The 21,350-nt window shown below is 37.8% G+C and overlaps 1 protein-coding gene and 1 pseudogene across 1 annotated transcript in view; both read left to right on the top strand.

Moving 5' to 3' along the window:
* The window catches only part of CYSLTR1 (cysteinyl leukotriene receptor 1), a 52,490-nt gene extending 34,322 nt beyond the window's left edge, over window positions 1-18,168 (top strand). The window contains exon 2 of the mRNA XM_037821880.1: window positions 15,799-18,168. Within this exon, the coding sequence (XP_037677808.1) occupies window positions 15,826-16,851 (1,026 nt within the window). The 5' untranslated portion in view covers window positions 15,799-15,825 and the 3' untranslated portion in view covers window positions 16,852-18,168. The remainder of the gene's footprint in view (window positions 1-15,798) is intronic.
* The window catches only part of LOC119523109, a 153,821-nt pseudogene continuing 150,025 nt past the window's right edge, over window positions 17,555-21,350 (top strand).

Genomic DNA, 21,350 nt, shown 5'->3' with positions numbered 1-21,350 from the left:
CAAATGAAATGCACAGGACATACAGAAAAAGTTTTGTCTGAACACACTAACAAATTACATTTTGCTATTGCTTCCCTCACACTTCCTCCAAACCACTGAACGAGTATATAGACAGTTGTATGCTGCTGAGAGATGGTTTAACAATCCCATTTTCCAAAAGACACTATTTCCTATGAATTTGAGCAAAACAGTATTTACAAAGTAATATTTTACTACTACTACTTTTAACATACATTGGGCACTTCTAAACATCTAGACAGACTAGATGTTTCAAATAATGACTTAGTTCATCCACTATATACAGAACAGTCTTGAATAAACTGCACACATCTAACAACAGTTAATCAGAAAGTGTCTTCTAAATATGCACATTCTACTCTAGAACCCTTCCCTTTTATCCTTCCTCCACCAACCCTGGGGGCTATACTGCTCAAAATTTCAGAAGACAATCTTTCTTAGGAATTTTAACACAAAATGTACAAGATGTATTAGTTTACTATGTTTTTGTCATACACTGGCAACCTCTTAACATCTAGAAGACTAGATGCAAATTAGGACATGTGCGTCCATTATATACACTATATACATAGCAAAGTAAAACCAAATGCACAAACATAGGGACAATGGTTAATCTTGTCTCATTATAAACATATTGGCATAGAGCCCTTTGCACTTCCTTCTCCCTCCTCCCCCAAACCAGTGTACAAAATGTGTACTATTTAGAGAGGTGGTTTGGCCATTCCAAAAAACTCCGTACTATTTCATATGAATTTTAACAAAAAGATAACTACAAAATGTGTTCTACTACCTCTACTTTTACCATATGTCAGGCACTTCAGAACATATAGGAAGAGGAGATATTTCAAAAAGTACTTAGCATTGCCAATTATATATACAGTAGTGAAGAATAAATTGCACACACAAAATAATGGTTATAATATGAAAATATCTTCTAAATATGACCAGTCTGGCATACAACCTTCTCTTCCTCTTCTTAGCCTTCTGCTTCTTGGCCTCCAACCCACAGAAAGCGTGGTTGTGTCTCTCTCCCGCTGTCGCTTCCAGAGGCAGTCTAAATTCCATTTCAAAGTCAATTCCAGAAGACATTCCTAAGATTTTTTTTTTTCCCCCTAACAAATGGACAATACAAGACATGTGATTTTCTACCTCTACTTTATCATACATCGGCAACCTCTTTACATCTAGTAAGCCTAGATGTGGCACAAGTTTTCTTTAAAAAGGTTGGGGGGAAATTTGAGAGCAGCTTTTTCATATTATATACACAGGCCTTCTTCTATAAACGGCCAGTAAATCTTCCCAAAAGGTGGTGGGCACTTCTTATTGGACAAATGTCGCAGGTTAGTCTACCATTTCTCTCTTTCAATGTCAAGCAAGGTCTGGCAGAACGAAGACTAACCGCCCTAAGGCCCGCTAACCGTTCCACCCGTCGTCGTCCCGGGTTCCGCTCACCTTCCAGGCCCGTTAAGGCCTTTGTCCGTCGTTGTTGGGACGAGGTGGCATCTCGTCCAATTGGAATGGGGTGGTCACCCCAGGTCCCGGATCTGTGAGGCTCCGTGGCCCAAGCCGAAGAGAGGATCGAGCCTGAGTCTACACAACCCGCCTTCTGGGCGCTCGAGTCCCCTAACGGCCCTCCGCGGCATTCGGGAAGCCACCATTTTCCTCTCCCTGCCACGCCCGCCGCCAGGCAGGTCTGGGCAGGGAAACCCGGCGGCCGGCGGGGTCCAGGCTCGGAGAGGCCGCCGCCGCCGCCGTCAAGACATCATGGGGGAAAGGGAGGACCGGGTCCTGCCGCTGCCCCAGGGCCTGGACCAAGACGGTGGACAGTCGCAGTGAAGACTCTTGAGTCTCCGCAGGCAGAGACCACAGGGCGCCCCCGGGCCCCCAGCTCACCCGCCGGCCCGGGGCCGGAGGGATCCGAGGGCCCGGAGGGGCTGGAGAACACAGGCCGCGCTCCACTTTCCGGCGCACTCTTTTCAGCGCGCTCTCGACCGGAACTCGATTATATCTTAATGAAGCTGTTTAAAATGATGATTAGAAACAAGTTTACTGATTTGGAAAGACCATCATAATATACTTAGTGAAAAAAAAAACAGGTAACAAAACTGAATGTACAAGTCCTATATATATATATCAAGGAAAAAAATTTACTTAAAACCATAGGACTGTACAACACAAATGGTGAACCCTAATATAAACTATAGAATATAGTTAATAAGACAATTATAATAATATTCTTTCATCAATTGTAAAAAAAGTTACCACACTAATGCAAAGTGTTAATGAGAGAGGGGATTATATGGGAACTCTGTATTTTCTATAAACCTACAACTTCTCTAATTAAAAAAAAGCTGTCAGAGATCAGATATCAAAAAAAATGTCTGACACTATTACAAGGTGTTAATAATAGGGAGGTATATGGAAAAAATACACCTAAAGTAATTATAGTAATTATAGATGATACTATAGTATAATTACTATAGTAATTATAGACTATAATTAACAGCAATATTTTAATATTCTTTCATCAGTTTTAACAAAGGTACTAGACTGATGCAAAGTGTCAAGAATGGGGGGTGTGATAGTTTGAATGTATTATGTCCCCCAAAATGCCATGTTCTTTGATGTAATCTTGTGTGTGCAGACGTTATTGGTGTTGCTTGTATTTTAATTCTTTGATTAAGTGTTTCCATGGAAATGTGCCCCACCCAACTGTAGGTGATAACTCTGATGAGATATTTCCATGGAGGCATGGCCCCACCCATTCAGGGTGGGCCTTGATTAGTGGAGCCATATAAATGAGCTGACAAACAGAAGGAACTCAGTGCAGCTGAGAGTGACATTTTGAAGAGGAGCTACAGCCAAGAGGGACACTTTGAGAAAGCACAGGAGCTGCAGATGAGAGACAGTTTGAAGATGGCCCTTGAAAGAAGACTCTTGCTCCAGAGAAGCTAAGAGCAGATAAATACCCTAAGTGCAACTAAGAGTGACATTTTTGAGGAACTGCAGCCTAGAGAGGAATGTCCTGGGAGAAAGCCATTTTGAAACCAGAACTTTGGAGCAGATGCCAGCCACATGCCTTCCCAGGTAACAGAGATTTTCTGGACACCATTGGCCATCCTCCAGTGAAGGTACCTGATAGTTGATGCATTACATTGGACACTTTATGGCCTTAAGACTATAACTGTGTAACCAAATAAACCCTCTTTATAAAAGCCAATCCATTTCTGGTGTTTTGCGAAAAGGCAGCATTAGCAAACTGGAACGGGGGAGTATACAAAACATTGTATTTTTTGACATAACTTTTCTGTAAGCCTTCAACTTCTCTAATTTAAAAAATGGTTAGAGTTATATCTGACAGAAAGAAGAGAAAGGGCATTTCAGATTACAAAATGGGCTGAGCAAAGAGAAAGAGATCAAATAGGGAATGGAACTGGTCATGGGGTCATATTTACACAATACAAATGTAGTAAACCATGGGAACATGTTTCTGTAATGTTAGGATGTAATACTATTACAGTCTTGAATGGAGTTTCAAAATTTAATAGGTCACTGGAGACTTTTGGGATGCAAATGATACAATTAGAACTGTACTTTAAGAAGAATAATCTGGCATAAATGATAAGGACAGATTGGACATAAAAGAGATAAGAAAATTTAAAAGAAAGTTGTAGTTTCTAATATTCAGTAAACCCTACTCCCATATCATAACCAAAGGGAGAACCAAGAAACTAATTAATCTTTGGCCTTTTTATAGGACTCTGCACAGCAATTTGTTCAGCTGCCATGGTTTACACCCGTATATGAATTCATCTTATGCCAGTGTTTAGTGACATGCCTTGTGGAATCTGAAATTAAACAGTGTGGTATGATGCTACTTTCAGCACTCATTTCATCTCTCTGGGTCATGCAGGGAGTATGTTTGGATTAGAAGTTCTCTAAGTGTTCTTCCAGCTCTAATATTCTATAAAACTAGGTCATTCAATCCTAATCAAAGGTTTCATAGCCACTTCTGGAAGCTTCTTTCAATTGAGTAGTGCTGTTTGAGAATTGTTTTCAGTATCCTGACACTTAGCTTCCCTTTTATGGACTTGCTCAGTGACTTAATTTACATAACAGTTATGTGGGAACATAGCTTTCATCCCTTCTCATAATCATGTCTGGTCTCAACTCCTCTTGAAAGTCTGAACTCCAGGACACTGCTAAGTTGCTCTTTGCCCTGGCATTTCTTGTAAAGAGTGCTTATGTGGCACTGTTAAATTTTTCAAAGAATTTAATACACCTTAGAGAAGCAAATTTGATATTGTTCTAACAGATTCACAGGACCAGAAGGGACCTTGAGAAATAATTTAGTGCAGTCTAGTGGGATGAGATTTAGACTTTCTCTTATAGGCAACCAGAAGCTTTGGATGAGGTAGAAGTTATGATCAAGGTAGTGCTCAGTCAGGACTGCCTCCCCAGTGCTGATTTATGAACAAATTGAAGCTTGCTTCCCCCTCTTATTCCCAGTTCATTATTTAAGCTCTACTTGCAGCTAAACAGTACATTTCTGGTACTGGTATTTAACAAACTACAGAAACTTATTGAGTGTTCACTGTAGTTACATCCCTATGTCATTTAATTTTCCAAAGTTATTCAGGATTCTAATATCAACCCACTAGTTGATAACTTCTGCAATACTTAATCATTCTGTTTCCTTGCTTATTATTGAGGTCATTGATAACATGGTGGTAGGCCAGGGCCAGCCCTGTGAAATATGTTTATTTCACTCCCAGACCAACACTGAACTGGCATCATCCTCAAGCATGATCCTGCCACCAATTCAATGACAGTCAATAATACCTACTGAAGGCTTACCATGTCCCAAGCTCTGGTTTAACCTTGCTGAGAACACAAAGATGAGTAAGACATGCTCACTGCCCTAAGGGGCTTCAGTTAAGAAGAGCTAAGTCAAGTAAATAAGTAGGGGTAACAGAGGCTTAGAAAATTTGTTAAATGAATGAATAAAATGTAATTAATATACTATATAAATATTAGACAGAAAGTAATGAGTTCTATAGTTATATCTAATTTTCCTGCTTTAGTAATTAGTGTGTTATGAAGGATAGAATTTAAAGACTTAAATCAGGCCAGTGGGCTCTTCTCTTTACAAAGCCAACTTAATTCCCTCTGAATATTTCTTAGTACTTAATATAAACTGATCTTATGAGTACTTTACCAGTATCTTTCTAGATATAGAAGTTAAACTTAGAGGCTCAGTTTCCAGGCCTGTACTTTAAAAATTTCAGTTAAACATCAGTAAGTTTAACTGAATAATTAATAGCTTGGAAATTTAGATAAGGCTTAGAAAATGCTTCATTTTACTCTATGTATAATAAAACTATAAGCCATTAAATCTACATGTAATAAAAAACAGAAGAGGCTTGTTCAATTACATTAACATAACTTTTCATGGACCATTTACTTATATAATCATAGACCACTTTCAAGTCACTTTATTCACTAAGAGCAGATACCTTGAGATCTACTTGATAAAGTTTCAATAATGTATGTATTTCTGAGAGGAATGTGACTCTGCAATACTGTTTTCTGTAACACTCGGGGAAGTAAGGTATAGTGTGCTCCCCCACACCTCAGGGTACCCAATATTAGGTAACTGGATGGTCTTCTATTGCTCCATTGGATCCTTCTTTAATGCCATCTTGTGCCTTTTTTTCAAGAACTTCTTTCTACTCTACATAAATCTAACTTTACCTGGGAATGTTCAGCTGGGCCTAGAGACCTCACCAGGACTCAAGACAAAAATTTCTGATAAACCCTTTACATTGGAACATTTGTATGCAAACTTTATACTGTTTCACTCTCATCTTGCCAGAAAAATGTCTGAGGTGAAATGAGCACCCACCTGAAGCATCTTAGCCAGTCATCCCTACATTTCTATTTATAATTCTACACCTCCACTACTGCCACCCTTGCAGATTTTTCTAGCTTGTCCTTGAACCACACTTTATTCCCTAGACAATCACTCCTAGACATTCCTTCTTTATTAGGCAGAATTCTAAAATGGCCCCTAAGATTCCTCCCCCCAGGAGAACAAGCCCTGCATAGTCTTCTTTCCTTGGATATGGGTGGGACTTGTAAGTATGAGGGGATTTCACTCCTGTAATTAGGTTACTTATCAGTTGATTTTCAATTAATCAAAAAGGAGGTTTTCCTAGGTGGGCCTGACCTAATCAGGTGACTCCATCATAATTAAAAGTTTTAACATGTGAATTGTTTCTTTTTTCTCTCTTTTATAAAGTATATTTTTATTAGAGAAATTATAGGTTTACAGAAAAATCATGCAGAAAATACAGAATTCTCATATACCCCCCTCCACAACCCAGTTTTCCCCATTATTAACACTTTACCTTAGAGTAGTACCTATGTTGCAATTGATGAAGCAATATTATTATAATTGTACTATTAACTGTAATCCGTAGTTTACATTAGGAATCACTGCTTGTGTTGTATAGCCCTATGTTTTTTTTTTTTTATTTCTATTCCACTAGCATATATGCAGTCTAAAATTTCCCTCTTTTAACCACATGCAGATATATAATTCAGTGCTGTTAACTGCATTCACAATTGTGCTACCATCCATTACCAAAACTTTTCTATCACCTCAAACAGAAACTGTACCAGTTAAGCATTAATTCCCCATTCACTACCTCAACCCCAGCCCCTGGTAACCTGTATTCTATTAAATTGCTTATTCTAATTATTTCATATCAGTGAGATCATACAATATTTGTCCTTTTGTGTCTGGCTTATTTCACTCAACATGATGTCTTCAAGGTTCAACCACGTTGTCACATGTATCAGGACTTCATTACTTTTCATGGCTGAATAATATTCCAATTTAGTATATACATTACATTTTGTTTATCCATTAATTGGTTGATGTACACTTGGGTTGCATCCACCTTTTGGCAATTGGGAATAATGCTGCTATGAACATCGGTGTACAAATATCTAAGCCCCTGCTTTAAATTCTTTTGGGTATAAACCTAGAAGTTTAACCCTTGCATCTTGGTTCTAAACTCAATATGCTGTTGAAAATGTTTTCTGTAAGGTTACCACTGACCTGTTAATTGTTAAATCCGATTACCTCTTCTTGAACCTCATTCTCTTTGGTCTTTTGGAGACATTTGAAATCACTAACCACATTCTTTCTTAAAACTGCTCTTTTGGCTTCAAAATACTACAGGTTTTCCATTTTTCTTCTTTCTCTATTCAAAACTCTTTTGCTCCTTCCCCCCCTTTACTATCTTCATTTTACAGGTGAGGAAACTTTTTATCACAGAGATTAAGTAACTTGCCCACAGTCACCCTCTTAGTAAGTAGAGAACTCATGATTGAACTCAGACCAATCCTGGCTCAAAGACTACTTTGATTTTCCACTATATCCACATTGACATTGCCTCAGTAGAAAAATTAAGCTGTGTTTTTTTTTCACCTTTGTTGAAGGAGAAGTGGTATAGTATAGTAAAAGGATATCCTTATTTATGAAACAGAGAACTTGTTATCAATAAGAAATGGTAAAAAAAATAAAGCTAAAAATAATCTCAAGTGAAATTCGGGGATCATGCATCCACTGGCTTCATCTCTCACCAGTTCCTCCCATCCTCAGACGATATAGTTCTGAAGTTCTTCTCTATAATCGCATGTAGTGTCTGTTTGGCAATACATCACCTTACTTAGCTCTCTCAGATTGAAAATTCCAGGTATCTTTCAAAAAATAAATCATTAGATAGATTTATAAATAGGACAACAAGAAAGACACTTTTTCTTTTCAGCATATTGCAGAAATAACTTGACTTAGCAGTATGTCCTTTGCAACTTATTCTGATCTCATCTCCATTTAAAAACCTAAGCTGCTTAGGCTTTAATGTATTGGAATAGCTAGAAGTAAATACCTGAAACTACCAAACTCCAACCCAGCAGTCTGGACTCCTGAAGACAATTATATAATAATGTAGATTACAAGGGGTGACAGTGTGATTGTGAAGACCTTGTGGATCACACCCCCTTTATCTAGTGTATGGATGAGTGGAGGAATGGGGATAAAAACCAAAGGACAAATGGGGTGGGATGGGGGGATGATTTGGGTGTTTTTTTTCACTTTTATTTTTTATTCTTGTTCTGGTTCTTTCTGATGTAAGGAAAATGTTCAGAGACAGATTGTGGTGATGAACACATAACTATGTTATCATACTGTGGACAGTGGATTATATATCATGGATGATTGTATGGTGTGTGAATGTATTTCAATAAAACTGAATTTAATAAAAAAAAATAAAATAAAAAAAAAAACCTAAGCTGAAGATTTTTTTATTTGGCCCTTTTTTTCTAATTCCAAACTTTAAAATAGCTAAAGTTTATAACCTTGCTGAGGAATTTTTGGAGGGTTTTAAACAACTATATTCCTCTAGCTCTACCATACTGTGAACTAAAGAGATTTTTCTGCCACACCCTCATCATCACAACCCATATTTATCTTTCAAAAAGCTACCATTTTTAAACCAACCAGCTGGCCATGAAATAAACTATCTTCCCCTTTCTCTAAGTTTGAATTTTTCCATTAACTTCCTATGGTTTGGAAAACAAAGTAGGTGCATTCTAAATTTTCACTTACCTGCATGCTCCTTATAGAAAGTATGTCTTTCCTTTAAGGTGCACCATCTTGGTTCTTTTGGTCCCTAATGATCCAAATAAATAAATCCTTTTCCCCCATGTAAAAGACTTCTCATTCATTTTACTCCAACAAATTATAATCAGTAATATAAAATCTCCAAATTTAGATTAATACAGCTGCACTTCCTTGTATATTTTAGGAAATTTTCTCACTATCTTCTGGGAGCCAAATTATAGAATTAAGATCATCTTCCTCTAAGATCATTTTTAGAGTCCAAACGCCTGAATGCAAACAAATTATCAACCCTCACCCTCCTGATCAAAGTTGCCCCTTTCTCCCCTGATTAGTATTGTTGGAGACCTCAAGACCTCATTACCTCCCCAGATATTACTTATAAAGAAACAAAAAAGGGTCATGATTTTTTTAAAAGTTGGATAAATAACAATGACAAAATAGATATTTCATTGCTCAAAAGAAGATACAAGTGGGGCAGACTGAAAGTGGAGGCAGGAGGATGGGTGGGAATGATGACTACTAGTAAATGATGAAAGGATTACATAAAAAGAAGTTAAGCTTTATTACTCCCAGGTGTGGTCTCAGGACAAATAGCAAGTCTGAAGAGCAAGGATATTCGCTGAATTTGGTGAGTCACCATACTACACTCAAGGGATATGTCTGCCAATTCAATCAGAATTTTAAACTAGAAGGTCAGGGCAACCCTGTCCCTGAACCAAATATTCCCAAGAATCACTATTCCAATACATTAAGCTGTAACATTCATTCTATAGCATATTTTGGCTTAAGATAATTACACATCAAACATGGCAGTATAAGAGGCTCCAGGGTGCTGTTCCCCCAGAGAATCTTTGAACAACTAGCAAAAACTGACAGAGCCATCTGTTCCTGTTTGCTTATGCTGCTGTTTTGCAAAACACCAGAAACAGATTGGCTTTTATAAAGAGGGCTTATTTGGTTACAAAGTTACAGTCTTAAGGCCATAAAGTGTCCAAGGTAAGGCATCAACAATAGGGTACCTTCAGTGGAGAAAGGCCATTGGCATCTGGAAAACCTGTTAGCTGGGAAGGCACATGGCTGGCATCTGCTTGCTCCCAGGTTGTGTTTCAAAATGGTGTTCTCCAAAATGTCAGCTTTCAATGATCATCTTCAAAATGTGTCTCTCAGCTGCAGTTCTGAGTTCCTTCTGTTTGTGAGCTCTTTATAAGACTCCAGTGAACTAATGAAGACCCACACTGAATGGGCAGGGCCACACCTCCATGGAAACATTCAATCAGAGGTCACACCCTAACCAAAGGTTTCACTCACAGTTGGGTGAGTCACATCACCATGGAAACAATCTAATCCCAATATCCCATGGGATTGGATTAAAAGTTCATGGCTTTCTCTTGGGAGGCATAATATATCCAAACTGGCACACCATCTTTTCTCAAAACCCCAGAAAACAGTTAAAGGGTTGTAATAACTGGGCAAAAGCCAAATCAAGAAAACACAGTTTCAAAAAAAGTAGGAGAATTTGTGTCACCCTTGTTGGCCCCTTTTTCAGTTTGCTAATGCTATCATTATGCAAAATACCAGAAATGGATTGGCTTTTAGAAAGGGGGTTTATTTGTTTACAAATTTTCAGTCTGAAGGCCATGAAAATGTCCAAATTTGGAAGAGGCAGGCCAATGGTGTCCAGAAAACCTCTGTTAGCTGGGAAGGCATGTGGCTGAAGTCTGCTGATCCCACGTTGTGTTGTAGCTCCTCTCTCAACTCCTGTGCGTTCTTCAAAATGTTGCTCTGGGGGCATTTTGTCCTCTCTTAGCTTCTCCAGAAAAAACTCTGGGCTAGCATGTCCAAAGTTTCAGCAAAAGTCTGCTTCCAGTGGCCATCTCCAAAATGTCTCTCTGAGCTGCAACAGCAGCAGCAAGCTTCTTCTCTCTGAGCTTTTATATAGGACTCTAATGATTAAATCAAGACCCATGCTGGATGGGTGGGGCAACACCTCCATGGAAATAATCTAATCTAAGGTGTTACCTACAGTTGGGTGGTTCATAGCTCCATGGAAACAACCTAATCCAAAGATTCCAACCTAATCAGCACTAATATGTCTGCCCCCACAAGATTGTATTAAAGAACGTGTCATTTTGGGGGATATAATACATCCAAACTGACACAGTCCCCTCCACAAATTCCTCCCTGCTGTGGTGTGGAGTCCTCAGGGAAACAGCAAAGAGGGGCAAGGAGTGAAAGGATTGAATGCCTACTATGTGCAAAGCTCAGAATTTTGAAAGAAACCTCAAAATCTCAAATTTGAGAAGACACTACACTGTTGCCCAGACAATGCAGCATTTACTCACTTGTGCATATTAATATTGGGATAAATTGTAATTGCGCAGCCTCCATTGAAATACATAATTTGCATACCAAGCTAGTAATATTACACTTCTCATAGATGGGTCGGTCTTAGAAATTCCTGAGATTTCTTTCTCATCCCACACCAAGGAGAAAGGCAAGCACCCTGATCAGCTAAACACAAAACTGTGGCAGAGACATGGTTAATTTTTATGTAGGTAAGATGAGTGGAATCATATCATTTCAGGGTAAGAAATGCACTCAACATTCAGTCAGTATATATTTACTGATGTACAGAAATGAAGGGCAAGCTGAAAATAATCATAATTGCCTGGGTTACAAAACATAAAAGCAAACTCTGAGTAATTCTCTACCCTCAACCCAAACATCACCCAGACTACTTACAGTAGGTTTTCTATGAGAGCTCCTCTGGAAAAGGGGATAAAATTTGGAGAGGGGAGAAGATATTAGAGATGATCTGAAAAACGATTATCTGTATGTGGGGTAAACTCAAACAGCAATATTGTAATTGTAGCTTTAGGTTTCTACTTTTAAAACTGGACTATGTTTTATATTTTTACATTCCCTCTATTTTCCTTTTGATTTCAAAATTTTTTTCAGTAGAGTTCCTTTGGAATGTCCAGCCTATTTATGCTTGCTAAGAATAAACTGAAGGAAGGTGTTTATTTTATTCACACTTGGACCACACATAAAGGAAAATTGGCTGGCCTCTGGAACTTAGCAGATAAGGATTATTAAAGTTGCCATATGGCAACAATAATTTAGAGGAAAAGTGTACAAGCTGATACTGCTTCAAGAAACCATTTCTCTGCTCATTCCTTGGAGATTTTTTATATTTTTTTGGGTTCTCTGATATAAACTTAATCGAAGAAAAGAGACCCACACCCCAGAAAAGTTAATTATACAAGGCAACAAAAGAGTTGATGTCTGAAGGTATATAATATATGCCAAATTAGTAACATGAATGTTATGAGTTTATAGGGAGAAGAGTCCAAGGTCTTTAAGCCATCCTTTCTTTTAAGGAAACTGTCCTTATGCCATCTCCTACAGATGTATTTGGCATTTTTTAATGCACTAACTCTTCCTCCTAGTAAAGTATGTCCTTAGATATGAACTTCAAAATTATTTCCCCTTTGATCTTCATAACAAGCTGTTTAGAAGAGAAAATTGAGGAAATATCATAGATTCATAGATAGAGTTTTATAATACTGTGCTCACCTTTAGATACAGAAGCTGCTTGCACACAGCAGCAAATATCTGTGATGACCTCTGGTCTGTATTCCACATTTTCCCCTGGGGATGTAAAATTGGATGGAGGGAAAAGAAGGAGACACAGAATCCACTGACTGACCCTAACTTTGTCAGTAAAATTTTAATCTCCCATTACACTCCTTAGATCTTTGCTTAAGGCTGCTAAGCTCCCATGAAGCTCCCATTAGCTTCCGACCTGCTCCTAAGCTCATTAACTTCCATTTTAATCTTATGATTTTAGCTTGGGCTTCCTCTGATATTATACCATAAGAAGCACTGACCACTAACCAGGAAAGTTTGTGAAGGGGACTGCAGTAGCAGAAAGGTATGGCTCCATTTTCAAAATGAACCCTGCTTCTGCAACTGGTTAAATATCTTAACAAAGTAACGTCCTTCATTGTCTGCACAAATTTATTCCAAAAATTAATTCCATTTATGTTTATTGTTTGCTCATGTTAATCAATTAAAGATCCTTTGTTTTTGTGTTAAGATGATTCCTATCATACTGTCTTATAATCTCACCTTTCTTCTGTGCTGTTCTTTGCTATCACACTTCTCCCCCACCAGGCTATGAGCTGCATAAAAGCAGGGATGGGGTCTTAGGCTTCTCTGTATCCATATAGGGTGGATCATATAATGGAGTATCTCAATACATTCTAGAAGAATTGAATTAAATGTTTAAGACAACTGGAGCCATTGTCAGTGAAATCAGTGGCTTGAACTCAATGATCTCTACCCCTCTAAGATTAATTACTTGTTTTAAAATTTTTAACTATCCTTTTTTATGATCTAATGTAAATCATGGACTTAACATACAGTTGTAAATAAAATAAAATAAATATCAAAATTTCTAGGAAAGCTTATTTTGGTCTATAAAGTCTTTCCCAGCCCTTATTACTGGTACTAAAAATCATGTCTCTTTGTATGTTTTTATTAAGATTTTTATCAGTTTCATTTAGCATCTTTCATTCAAAGAGCTGGGAATTTCAAATTTATAACATTTACAGACTTAAATATAATAAACAAATGGTTAGTCTGTGTCAATGATAAGGTTGCTTTAAACTTATGGTAAGCCTTATGATTTAAGCATTCCTTAACAATTTATGTAGCAACTCAACTTTAAGCTCTGAGGCTGGAAAAGTTTTTAATTTTATTGAAATGAGAGGATAACTCTAAAAAAGTTTTAAATGATAAATAATGCCTTCAAATGATAAGTGTGCATAATCATTCATTTTCTCATTAACTCAACATTTATTGAACCCTTGTGGACAAGGTACACATGTGCTAGGCCTTTTGTAGGAAGGTTTCTTATATTTCAACTAGACAGACTAGTTGGGAAGTTACGTATACAAATCATTGATTTACAAAATAGATTTAAAGTGTTATAGAAGTTCAACAAAGAAAGAAATTACTTTGGAAGGAGGCTGATGAAGGCCTGGTCAAGAAGTTGTAATTTGAGCTGAAGGATGGGTAGTTTTTGCATATGCATAGATTGCCCAAAGAGCATTTCAGGAAGAAGAAATGCCATGGAAAACTACAGTCAGATGGGAAAACATGTAGAGCATGTCCCTGGAATAGTAAAATAGTTTTTCCATTGAACTATGGTCTGTGCAAAATGGAGAAGTGAGAGAGAAGGTAGGAAAGGTAAGTTGTAGCTAGATTGCAGGGAACATTAAATACCAGGTTAAGAAGCATGAATTTTATTCTAAAGGCAATAGGAAACCATTGGAGGCTCTGGAGCAAGGGCATGATGTGATTGGAAGCAACAATTTGTATAGAAAATTATTCCTGAAAAAGTTTGTAGCAGAATAGATTGAGTGATAATGATGGTAGGAAGGACTGATACTAATTATCTAGCACCTTCCAAGTGTGGTTCTTAAAACAAAGGCAGTGTCAAAAATCTCAACAGCACCACCTAGCGACTCACTGCATAATACTGCCTGGTTTGGGGAAACTGCGTAACAGGGCTAACAGAAAAGATTGGACTGACTGACTATAGGCAGTTTCCCTTTCTACCACAAGGGAAAATGAGTTCAGAGAACTAATGGTGGAAGAGGAAGGTGACTGGGAAGCAAAATGTGAAATAATGCAGAGGTTGGAAATGGAGGACTCATTTCTTCTGTGGTCTTAGATATCCACCCTTAGAAGTTTCTTCTCCAAATATTTATCTTAAACCAGTAGTTCTTAGTGAAAAATAAAAGAAAAAAGGAATAATTAGCTGGAATGGATGGATGGATAAATTATACATCCTTGACAACAAATATAATTGTTGGAAGTTCCTCAACAACAAATATAATTGTTAGAAGTAGTAAATCTAGGAAGTTATATCCCATCTGCAACCACTACCATATCTGTTCCTGTATCTCTAATACAGAGTCAAAATCAGTTCCATCCACTGCTGACATGCTCAAGTAGTCTTCCTTCCTTAAAACCCCCAACCTTTCTCTTACCAGGGAGCAAGAACTGGGTAAAGGGGCAACAAATCAGACTTCAATTAAAGATTATCAACCGTATAATACATTAGTGAGTTGCTTCCACCATCTTAAAGAATAAAAGAGAAGAATCTGGAGGAATGTTAAAGAAACAACTACTTCTACACTATCTTTTCCGTATCTCTCTCTTATCAGAACTCACTGAGTGCCCTAATTGACATAGCTGAATTATGCTACACCAAGTAACAACCTCTTGCCATAAAATAAGCAACTGTATGTTGCCTTGAGTGTGAGTCTAGGAAGAGAACACGGGTGAGCAACTACAACAATATTCTCACCCAGTAGGTATATTCAACTAGTTATGCTACATCTTTCCTCAGAGCCTTAAATTGTGCTGCAGAGTTTTAGAGATGTATTTCACCTCTCTGAGACTTTTTTCTCATCATTAAAATAACTGGATGATTTCTAAGTTTTCTCTAGCCATTGTGTTTCATGGTTCTAAACAGAGACAGCAATGTTCTGGATTAAGACTTTCCCTTAGAGGAGGGAGTTTTATTAATAACAAATTAGGTTATTTTCCCTAGTATGAGCAGCACACAGCAGATGTTGCCTAGGAAGCTCTCTTCTTGAGAGAACCAAGCATTTTCCCACAGATTTTATTCTCCAAGAGAATTAAATGCTCTTCCAACTCCCAAATATAAATTCTAATTGAAAAGCAAACTCAGTTAAAAGGGAAATTTATAGAATAGTACTGGAGTAGTATGGCTTAATAAAATATGGCAGAGCTATTTTTACCTACATCATTAAGGTTATGGGAAAGTCCATGAGGCAAACATGAGTGGGAAAGAAAAAGTTTCCAGAGTGCCTACAGGCCCTGATCCTTCTCCTGGAAGTTTAGTATGGCTGAATCCCTCCTCACTGCTTCACCACCCTTGTTTCCTGCCCTGTTCAAAAAGTATACATAATGACACTATGAAATGAAACATTAGGACTTCCTGCAATTTATGATCTGGTAAAAATTGACAGAATGAACTTTTTATATTGTAGGCACAAAGCAGACATTTCTACAGAACCATGGATGGTGTCAGAAACATGATGGTATCTCCTGCCAATAATAGCACATGCCATGACACTATTGATGACTTCCGCAATCAAGTGTATCCCACCTTGTACTCCATGATCTCCACTGTGGGCTTCTTTGGCAATCGATTTGTGCTCTATGTCCTCATGAAAACATATCATGAAAAGTCCGCCTTCCAAGTATACATGATTAATTTAGCAGTAGCAGATCTACTGTGTGTGTGCACACTGCCTCTCCGCGTGGTCTACTATGTCCATAAAGGCATTTGGCTCTTTGGTGACTTTTTGTGCCACCTTAGCACATATGCCTTGTATGTCAATCTCTACTGTAGCATATTCTTTATGACAGCCATGAGCTTTTTCCGGTGTGTTGCAATTGTTTTCCCAATCCAGAACATTAATTTGATTACGCAGAAAAAAGCCAAATTTGTGTGTGTTGGCATTTGGATTTTTGTGATTTTAACCAGTTTTTCATTTTTTTTAATAAGCAATTCTTACAAAGATAAGAAAAACAATACCAAGTGCTTTGAGCCTCCACAAAACAATCAGGCTAAAATTTATGTTTTGGTTTTGCATTATGTGTCATTGTTTTTTGGCTTTATCATCCCTTTTGTTATTATAACGGTCTGTTATACAATGATCATTATGACCTTACTGAAAAATTCAATGAAGAAAAATCTGTCAAGTCGTAAAAAGGCTATAGGAATGATCATAGTTGTGACAGCCGCCTTTTTGATCAGCTTCATGCCATATCACATTCAACGCACCATCCACCTTCATTTTTTACACAATGAAACTAAACCTTGTGATTCTGTCCTTAGAATGCAAAAATCAGTGGTTATAACTTTGTCTCTGGTTGCATCAAATTGTTGCTTTGACCCTCTCCTATATTTCTTTTCAGGGGGGAACTTTAGGAGAAGACTATCCACATTTAGAAAGCATTCTTTGTCCAGTGTGACTTATTTACCCAAGAAGAAGTCGTCTTTGCCAGAAAAAAGAGAAGATAAATATAAAGAATAGTTTAAACACCTCTTTAGTACAAACTAATGAGAGTTTTCCAAACTAATATTATCTCAAATCATTTACAACAAAAATAAGAATGTCCATTAATAATTTACAATATTAAACTGAACAAGTGTTCCTATAAATGTATCTTTTATGCATCCACATTATTAGAGATCCTAAAGATATTTTAAGTGTTAAAAATTCATGTACATGTAATGAATGATTTTATGACCATTCACTGGAAGGCAGAGAATGCTTGTGTCTTTGCATTCTAAAAATGGGTCTGAGATCAAGTATTTCTCCCCTCAAATAAAAGCTTTATAAAGGAAAAGAACTAAATCTTAAGATCTAAAATTAGCAAATAGTTCTCAGTCATCCCAACATATCCCTTCCCAGGCATGCCATTAAGATGAGACCTGGAGATGCCCCATGAGTTGCATGAAATATACTGTCTGCCTCTTCCTTTGTAATACTGAGTGACTAGGCAGGAAAGGACCATTTATTCCAGAAGAAAATATGCAACTACTACAACAAACAATATACAGTCACATGACCCTAAAAGCTCTGTGCAATGTCAATTTGAAGAGTGAGGAAAAGAAACCTGGTCAAAAGCCAGTCTGTCTCCAATACTCTTTTCCCCCTGCCTCAGGTCCTGAAAGAGAATAGTGGTGGTTTCTTGGTGATTGAAGTTCCCCATAATCTTTCCTTAAGAAACCAGAAAACTGGCACTCCGTATATGAAGAGAAGCAACTAAAAATTTAACTAAAGTAGAAGAAAAGAGATCTATTTTTCTATATGCCTATTACTGGATTCAAAGTTAAGTATAATGGATTTCTGCTGAAAAATTTAAATATCCATGTTACAAATTGTTTTAAGAATACATATATTTATGTATATATATAACTGCATGTAAGAAATTTTGTTCTGTGATATGCATTTATAGGTGAGAGTTGATTATATGCTATATTAAGGTTTCATACTTTTCATCTTTTTATTGGCATGTTGACAGTAATATAAAAGAAATGTTTACAGTGGTTTTTATATTACCATGGAAGCTTTGTACTTAAAACAGCAACAACAAGTTGGTTATGACTGAAATATAATATTCATGGGCAAGCTTTTAATTCTATGTTATAAAAAGGGACATTACCTCAGAGAATATAAATGACAAAGATGAAGAAAAAGGAAAACTGTAAAAGGAGTTCTATCTGAATCTGCCATATGTATGTCATTTTTATTTCACTTCTAATTTTACAGATCTTTGGGGGAAAAACATAAAGAAAAGAATCTCTGAGACATAGTAGTAACTGTTGGTCATTTATTATTAACAGACCTGAGACTTAGAAGTACCTATTCTTTCACCCCCTTCACCATTCTTCCCTTGTTTGAGACAAAGATCAAATATAATATTACTCAAAAAAAAAAAACCTCAGTCCTCATTTCCTAAGCCTTCTGCTATCCAGTAAGCAACACTGTGTGGCAGAGAAGCACTACATTGGGAGCCAGAATATCTGGATTCTAATCTGGCCAGTATTACTTACTAATGGAGTAATCTTAAGCAAGTCACATAAACTCTGATTCTCACTTTCCTCACTTGTAAAACAGGAACAAGAATACTTGTCCTGTCTTTCTTTTTTTTTTAATGATTTTATTCAGATTTAACTCACATACCACAAAAGTCACCCAGTGAATGTGTACAATTGAGTGGTTTTTAGTACAGTCACAGATATATGCAACCATCACCACAGTCAATGTCAGAACATTTTCAGCACCTCAAAAAGAAATGTGGAGATTTGGGGAAGATGGCAGAATAAGAAGCCCAAGGAATCAGTGCCTCACCAGAGCAACTATTAAACAGGAAGGAACTATCTGGATCAACAGTTTTGAAGCTCCAGAATCTAGTAGAACACTATACAGCATCCAGGGAAGAGTGGGAGGAGGCTGATAAATTACAGTAAATACCAGTAAGTTGCTCTCTCCATGCAGTGGTTACCAGTGCCCAACCCCCACTTTGACTGCAGGCAGCAGTGGGATTCAGCCCCTGGTATAGCTTGCTGGTGTCAAGAGAGACATAAAAATCCACTTCCCCAAGATCTGTGTGTGTGCGCGTGTGTGTGGGGAGGAGGGTTGACAGGCTGATCACTGATTGCTGCTTTTCATTAGCTAATTCAGATCACTAGGGGCCCAGCTATGAGGGTGACCATTGTTCCAAATGGCCCCAGAGAAAGGTCAAGGATGGGACTTAAAGACAGTATGCTTCCTCAGAGCTGTGGACAGTTGAAGGGCTACATTGGCTGTGCAGGGGTAAAGTCAAGAAAGCATCACTTTGGGGAGCCATGGGAGAAACTCCTGGTATGCTTCCTGGCACCTGTGTCATCCCCCCCAGGGGGAGTTTGGAGCCAGTCAACACTCTCTTTGTGGGTCCCTGGTCTTTTTCCTGCTGGGAAAGTCTGACTTGGGAAACTCCACACCAGCTTGCTGCCCTCCCAGAATTTGCCATCCAGGCAAAAAGAGCTTGAGAAAACAAAAGCAGTGTAAGAAACAATTGAGGGAGTTGGCCTAGGCTTAAAGTAGGCTTACCTACTTTAAGTCCTGCAGGGGAAGACCAGGGAGAGGGAGAAGATCTCTTCCTGGGAAGTAAAAGGGGCATTCAAACTCCTGTAAACAGTGGAACTTCTAAAGCCACTAGCAAGCAAAGCCCAGGAAAAGACACTTTTTAAAGACAGGGAGGACCCTGCACATTGCATGGACTTTCCTGACTTTCCTGATAGGAGGCTGAACTCTGACAAAGAGCACGAGCTAATGCAGAACCAATTTACAAAGATGATGAGGGGTATTTTTTGCTGAGATTTACTTGGTTTTCTTAGCTCCTGACACTCAAGAAAATCTCTGTCATATCACTAGCTGTTTACAAGCTCAAGAAACAGACATCTCAGGGAATAAATATGTGTTGATGTTTTAAAATATTAAAATGTACAGTGTGCAACAAAAGAGTAAAAGACAAGCAAATAAACAGGAAATGATGGTACATCCAAAGGAAGAGGACAGAAATCCAGAAAACAACATGAAGAAGACCAGACTGTGGACATACTGGACAAAGATTTTAAAACAATGATCTTTAACGTGTGTAAGGAGATTGTACTGGTTTGGATCTGTTATGTACCTCAGAAAACACTATATTCTTTTAATACAATCTTGGGGGGCAGACCTATTGTGGGTGGGACCTTTTGATTAGATTGTTTCTGTGGAGATGTGACACCATCCATTCAAGATGGGTCTTCATCCACCTGCAGGAATCCTTTAAGGCATAGACATTTTTGGAGTGAGGTCAGAGCCAAGATAAGCTAAGATATGTAATCCAGAGTTTGCCCCTGGGAGAAGCTAAGCAAGAAGCTAAGACAGAAGTCCATAGGCATTTTGGAAAAAGTCACAGAAACCAGAAACAAAACCCAGCAGAGGACCAGCAGATTCCAGCCATGTGCCTTCCCATGTGATATAGGAACACCAGATGCCATTGGCCTTTCCTTCAGAGAAGGTATCGTCCTATTGGTGCATTAATTGGGACATTTTCATGGTCTTAGAACTGTAAATTTGTAAGCTAATAAACCCCCATTCTAAAGGCCATTCCATTTCTGGTATATTGCATTCCAGCAGCTTAACAAACTGAAACACATGAAATAAAATACAAAGAAATCAGGAAAACAGACAGTATGCTCATGGAGATGAAGGAAAATACAAAGAACTAAATGATATCAGGAAAACAACCAATGAACAAAATGAGAGTTTCAATGAAGAGACAGAAATTTTAAACAGGAACCAAACTGAACAACTGGAGTTGAGGCCACAAAAACTGAAATGAAAATACCCAGGAAGGTTTCAACAGCCAATGGAGATAGCAAGGGAAAATCAGTGAACTCGAAGACAAGACAATTGAAATGAGTTAGGCTGAAGGGCAGAAAGAAAAAAGAATTATAAAATGTGAAAATCATCTAAGACACCTCTGAGACATGATCAAGCATACCAATATACACATTATAAGAGTCCCAGAGGAGAAGAGAGAAAGTGGCATAAGGAAAATTCAAACAAATAATGACAGAAAACTTCCTAAACTTAGCAAAAGACATAAATGTGCAATCCAGGAAGCCCAGGGAATGTAAAATAGGATAAAAATGAAGAAAATATGCCCCTGTCACAAACTGGTCAAACTGTCAAATTCAAAGGACAGGGAGAGAGTTCTGAAAGCTGCAAGAGAAAAACAATGTGTTATGTACAAATGAGTCCCAATTAGATTAAGAACAAATTTCTCATCAGAAACCACGAAGGCAAGAAAGCAGTATCTTGACATGCTTAAAGTGCTGAAAGAAAATGATTGCCAACCAGGAGTTTTATATCCCATGAGACTTTCTTTCAAAAATGAGGGAGACATTAAGATATTCCCAGATAAGCAAAAGCTGAGGGTGTTCATCACCACCAGACCAGAGCTACAAGCAATGCTAAAGGGATTTCTTCAGACA

The sequence above is a fragment of the Choloepus didactylus genome, chromosome X (assembly GCF_015220235.1).
Source record: "Choloepus didactylus isolate mChoDid1 chromosome X, mChoDid1.pri, whole genome shotgun sequence".
Taxonomy (NCBI): Eukaryota; Metazoa; Chordata; class Mammalia; order Pilosa; family Megalonychidae; genus Choloepus; species Choloepus didactylus.
The sequence above is the reverse complement of the archived record's forward strand: the minus strand, read 5'-3'. Positions and strand labels throughout refer to the sequence as shown.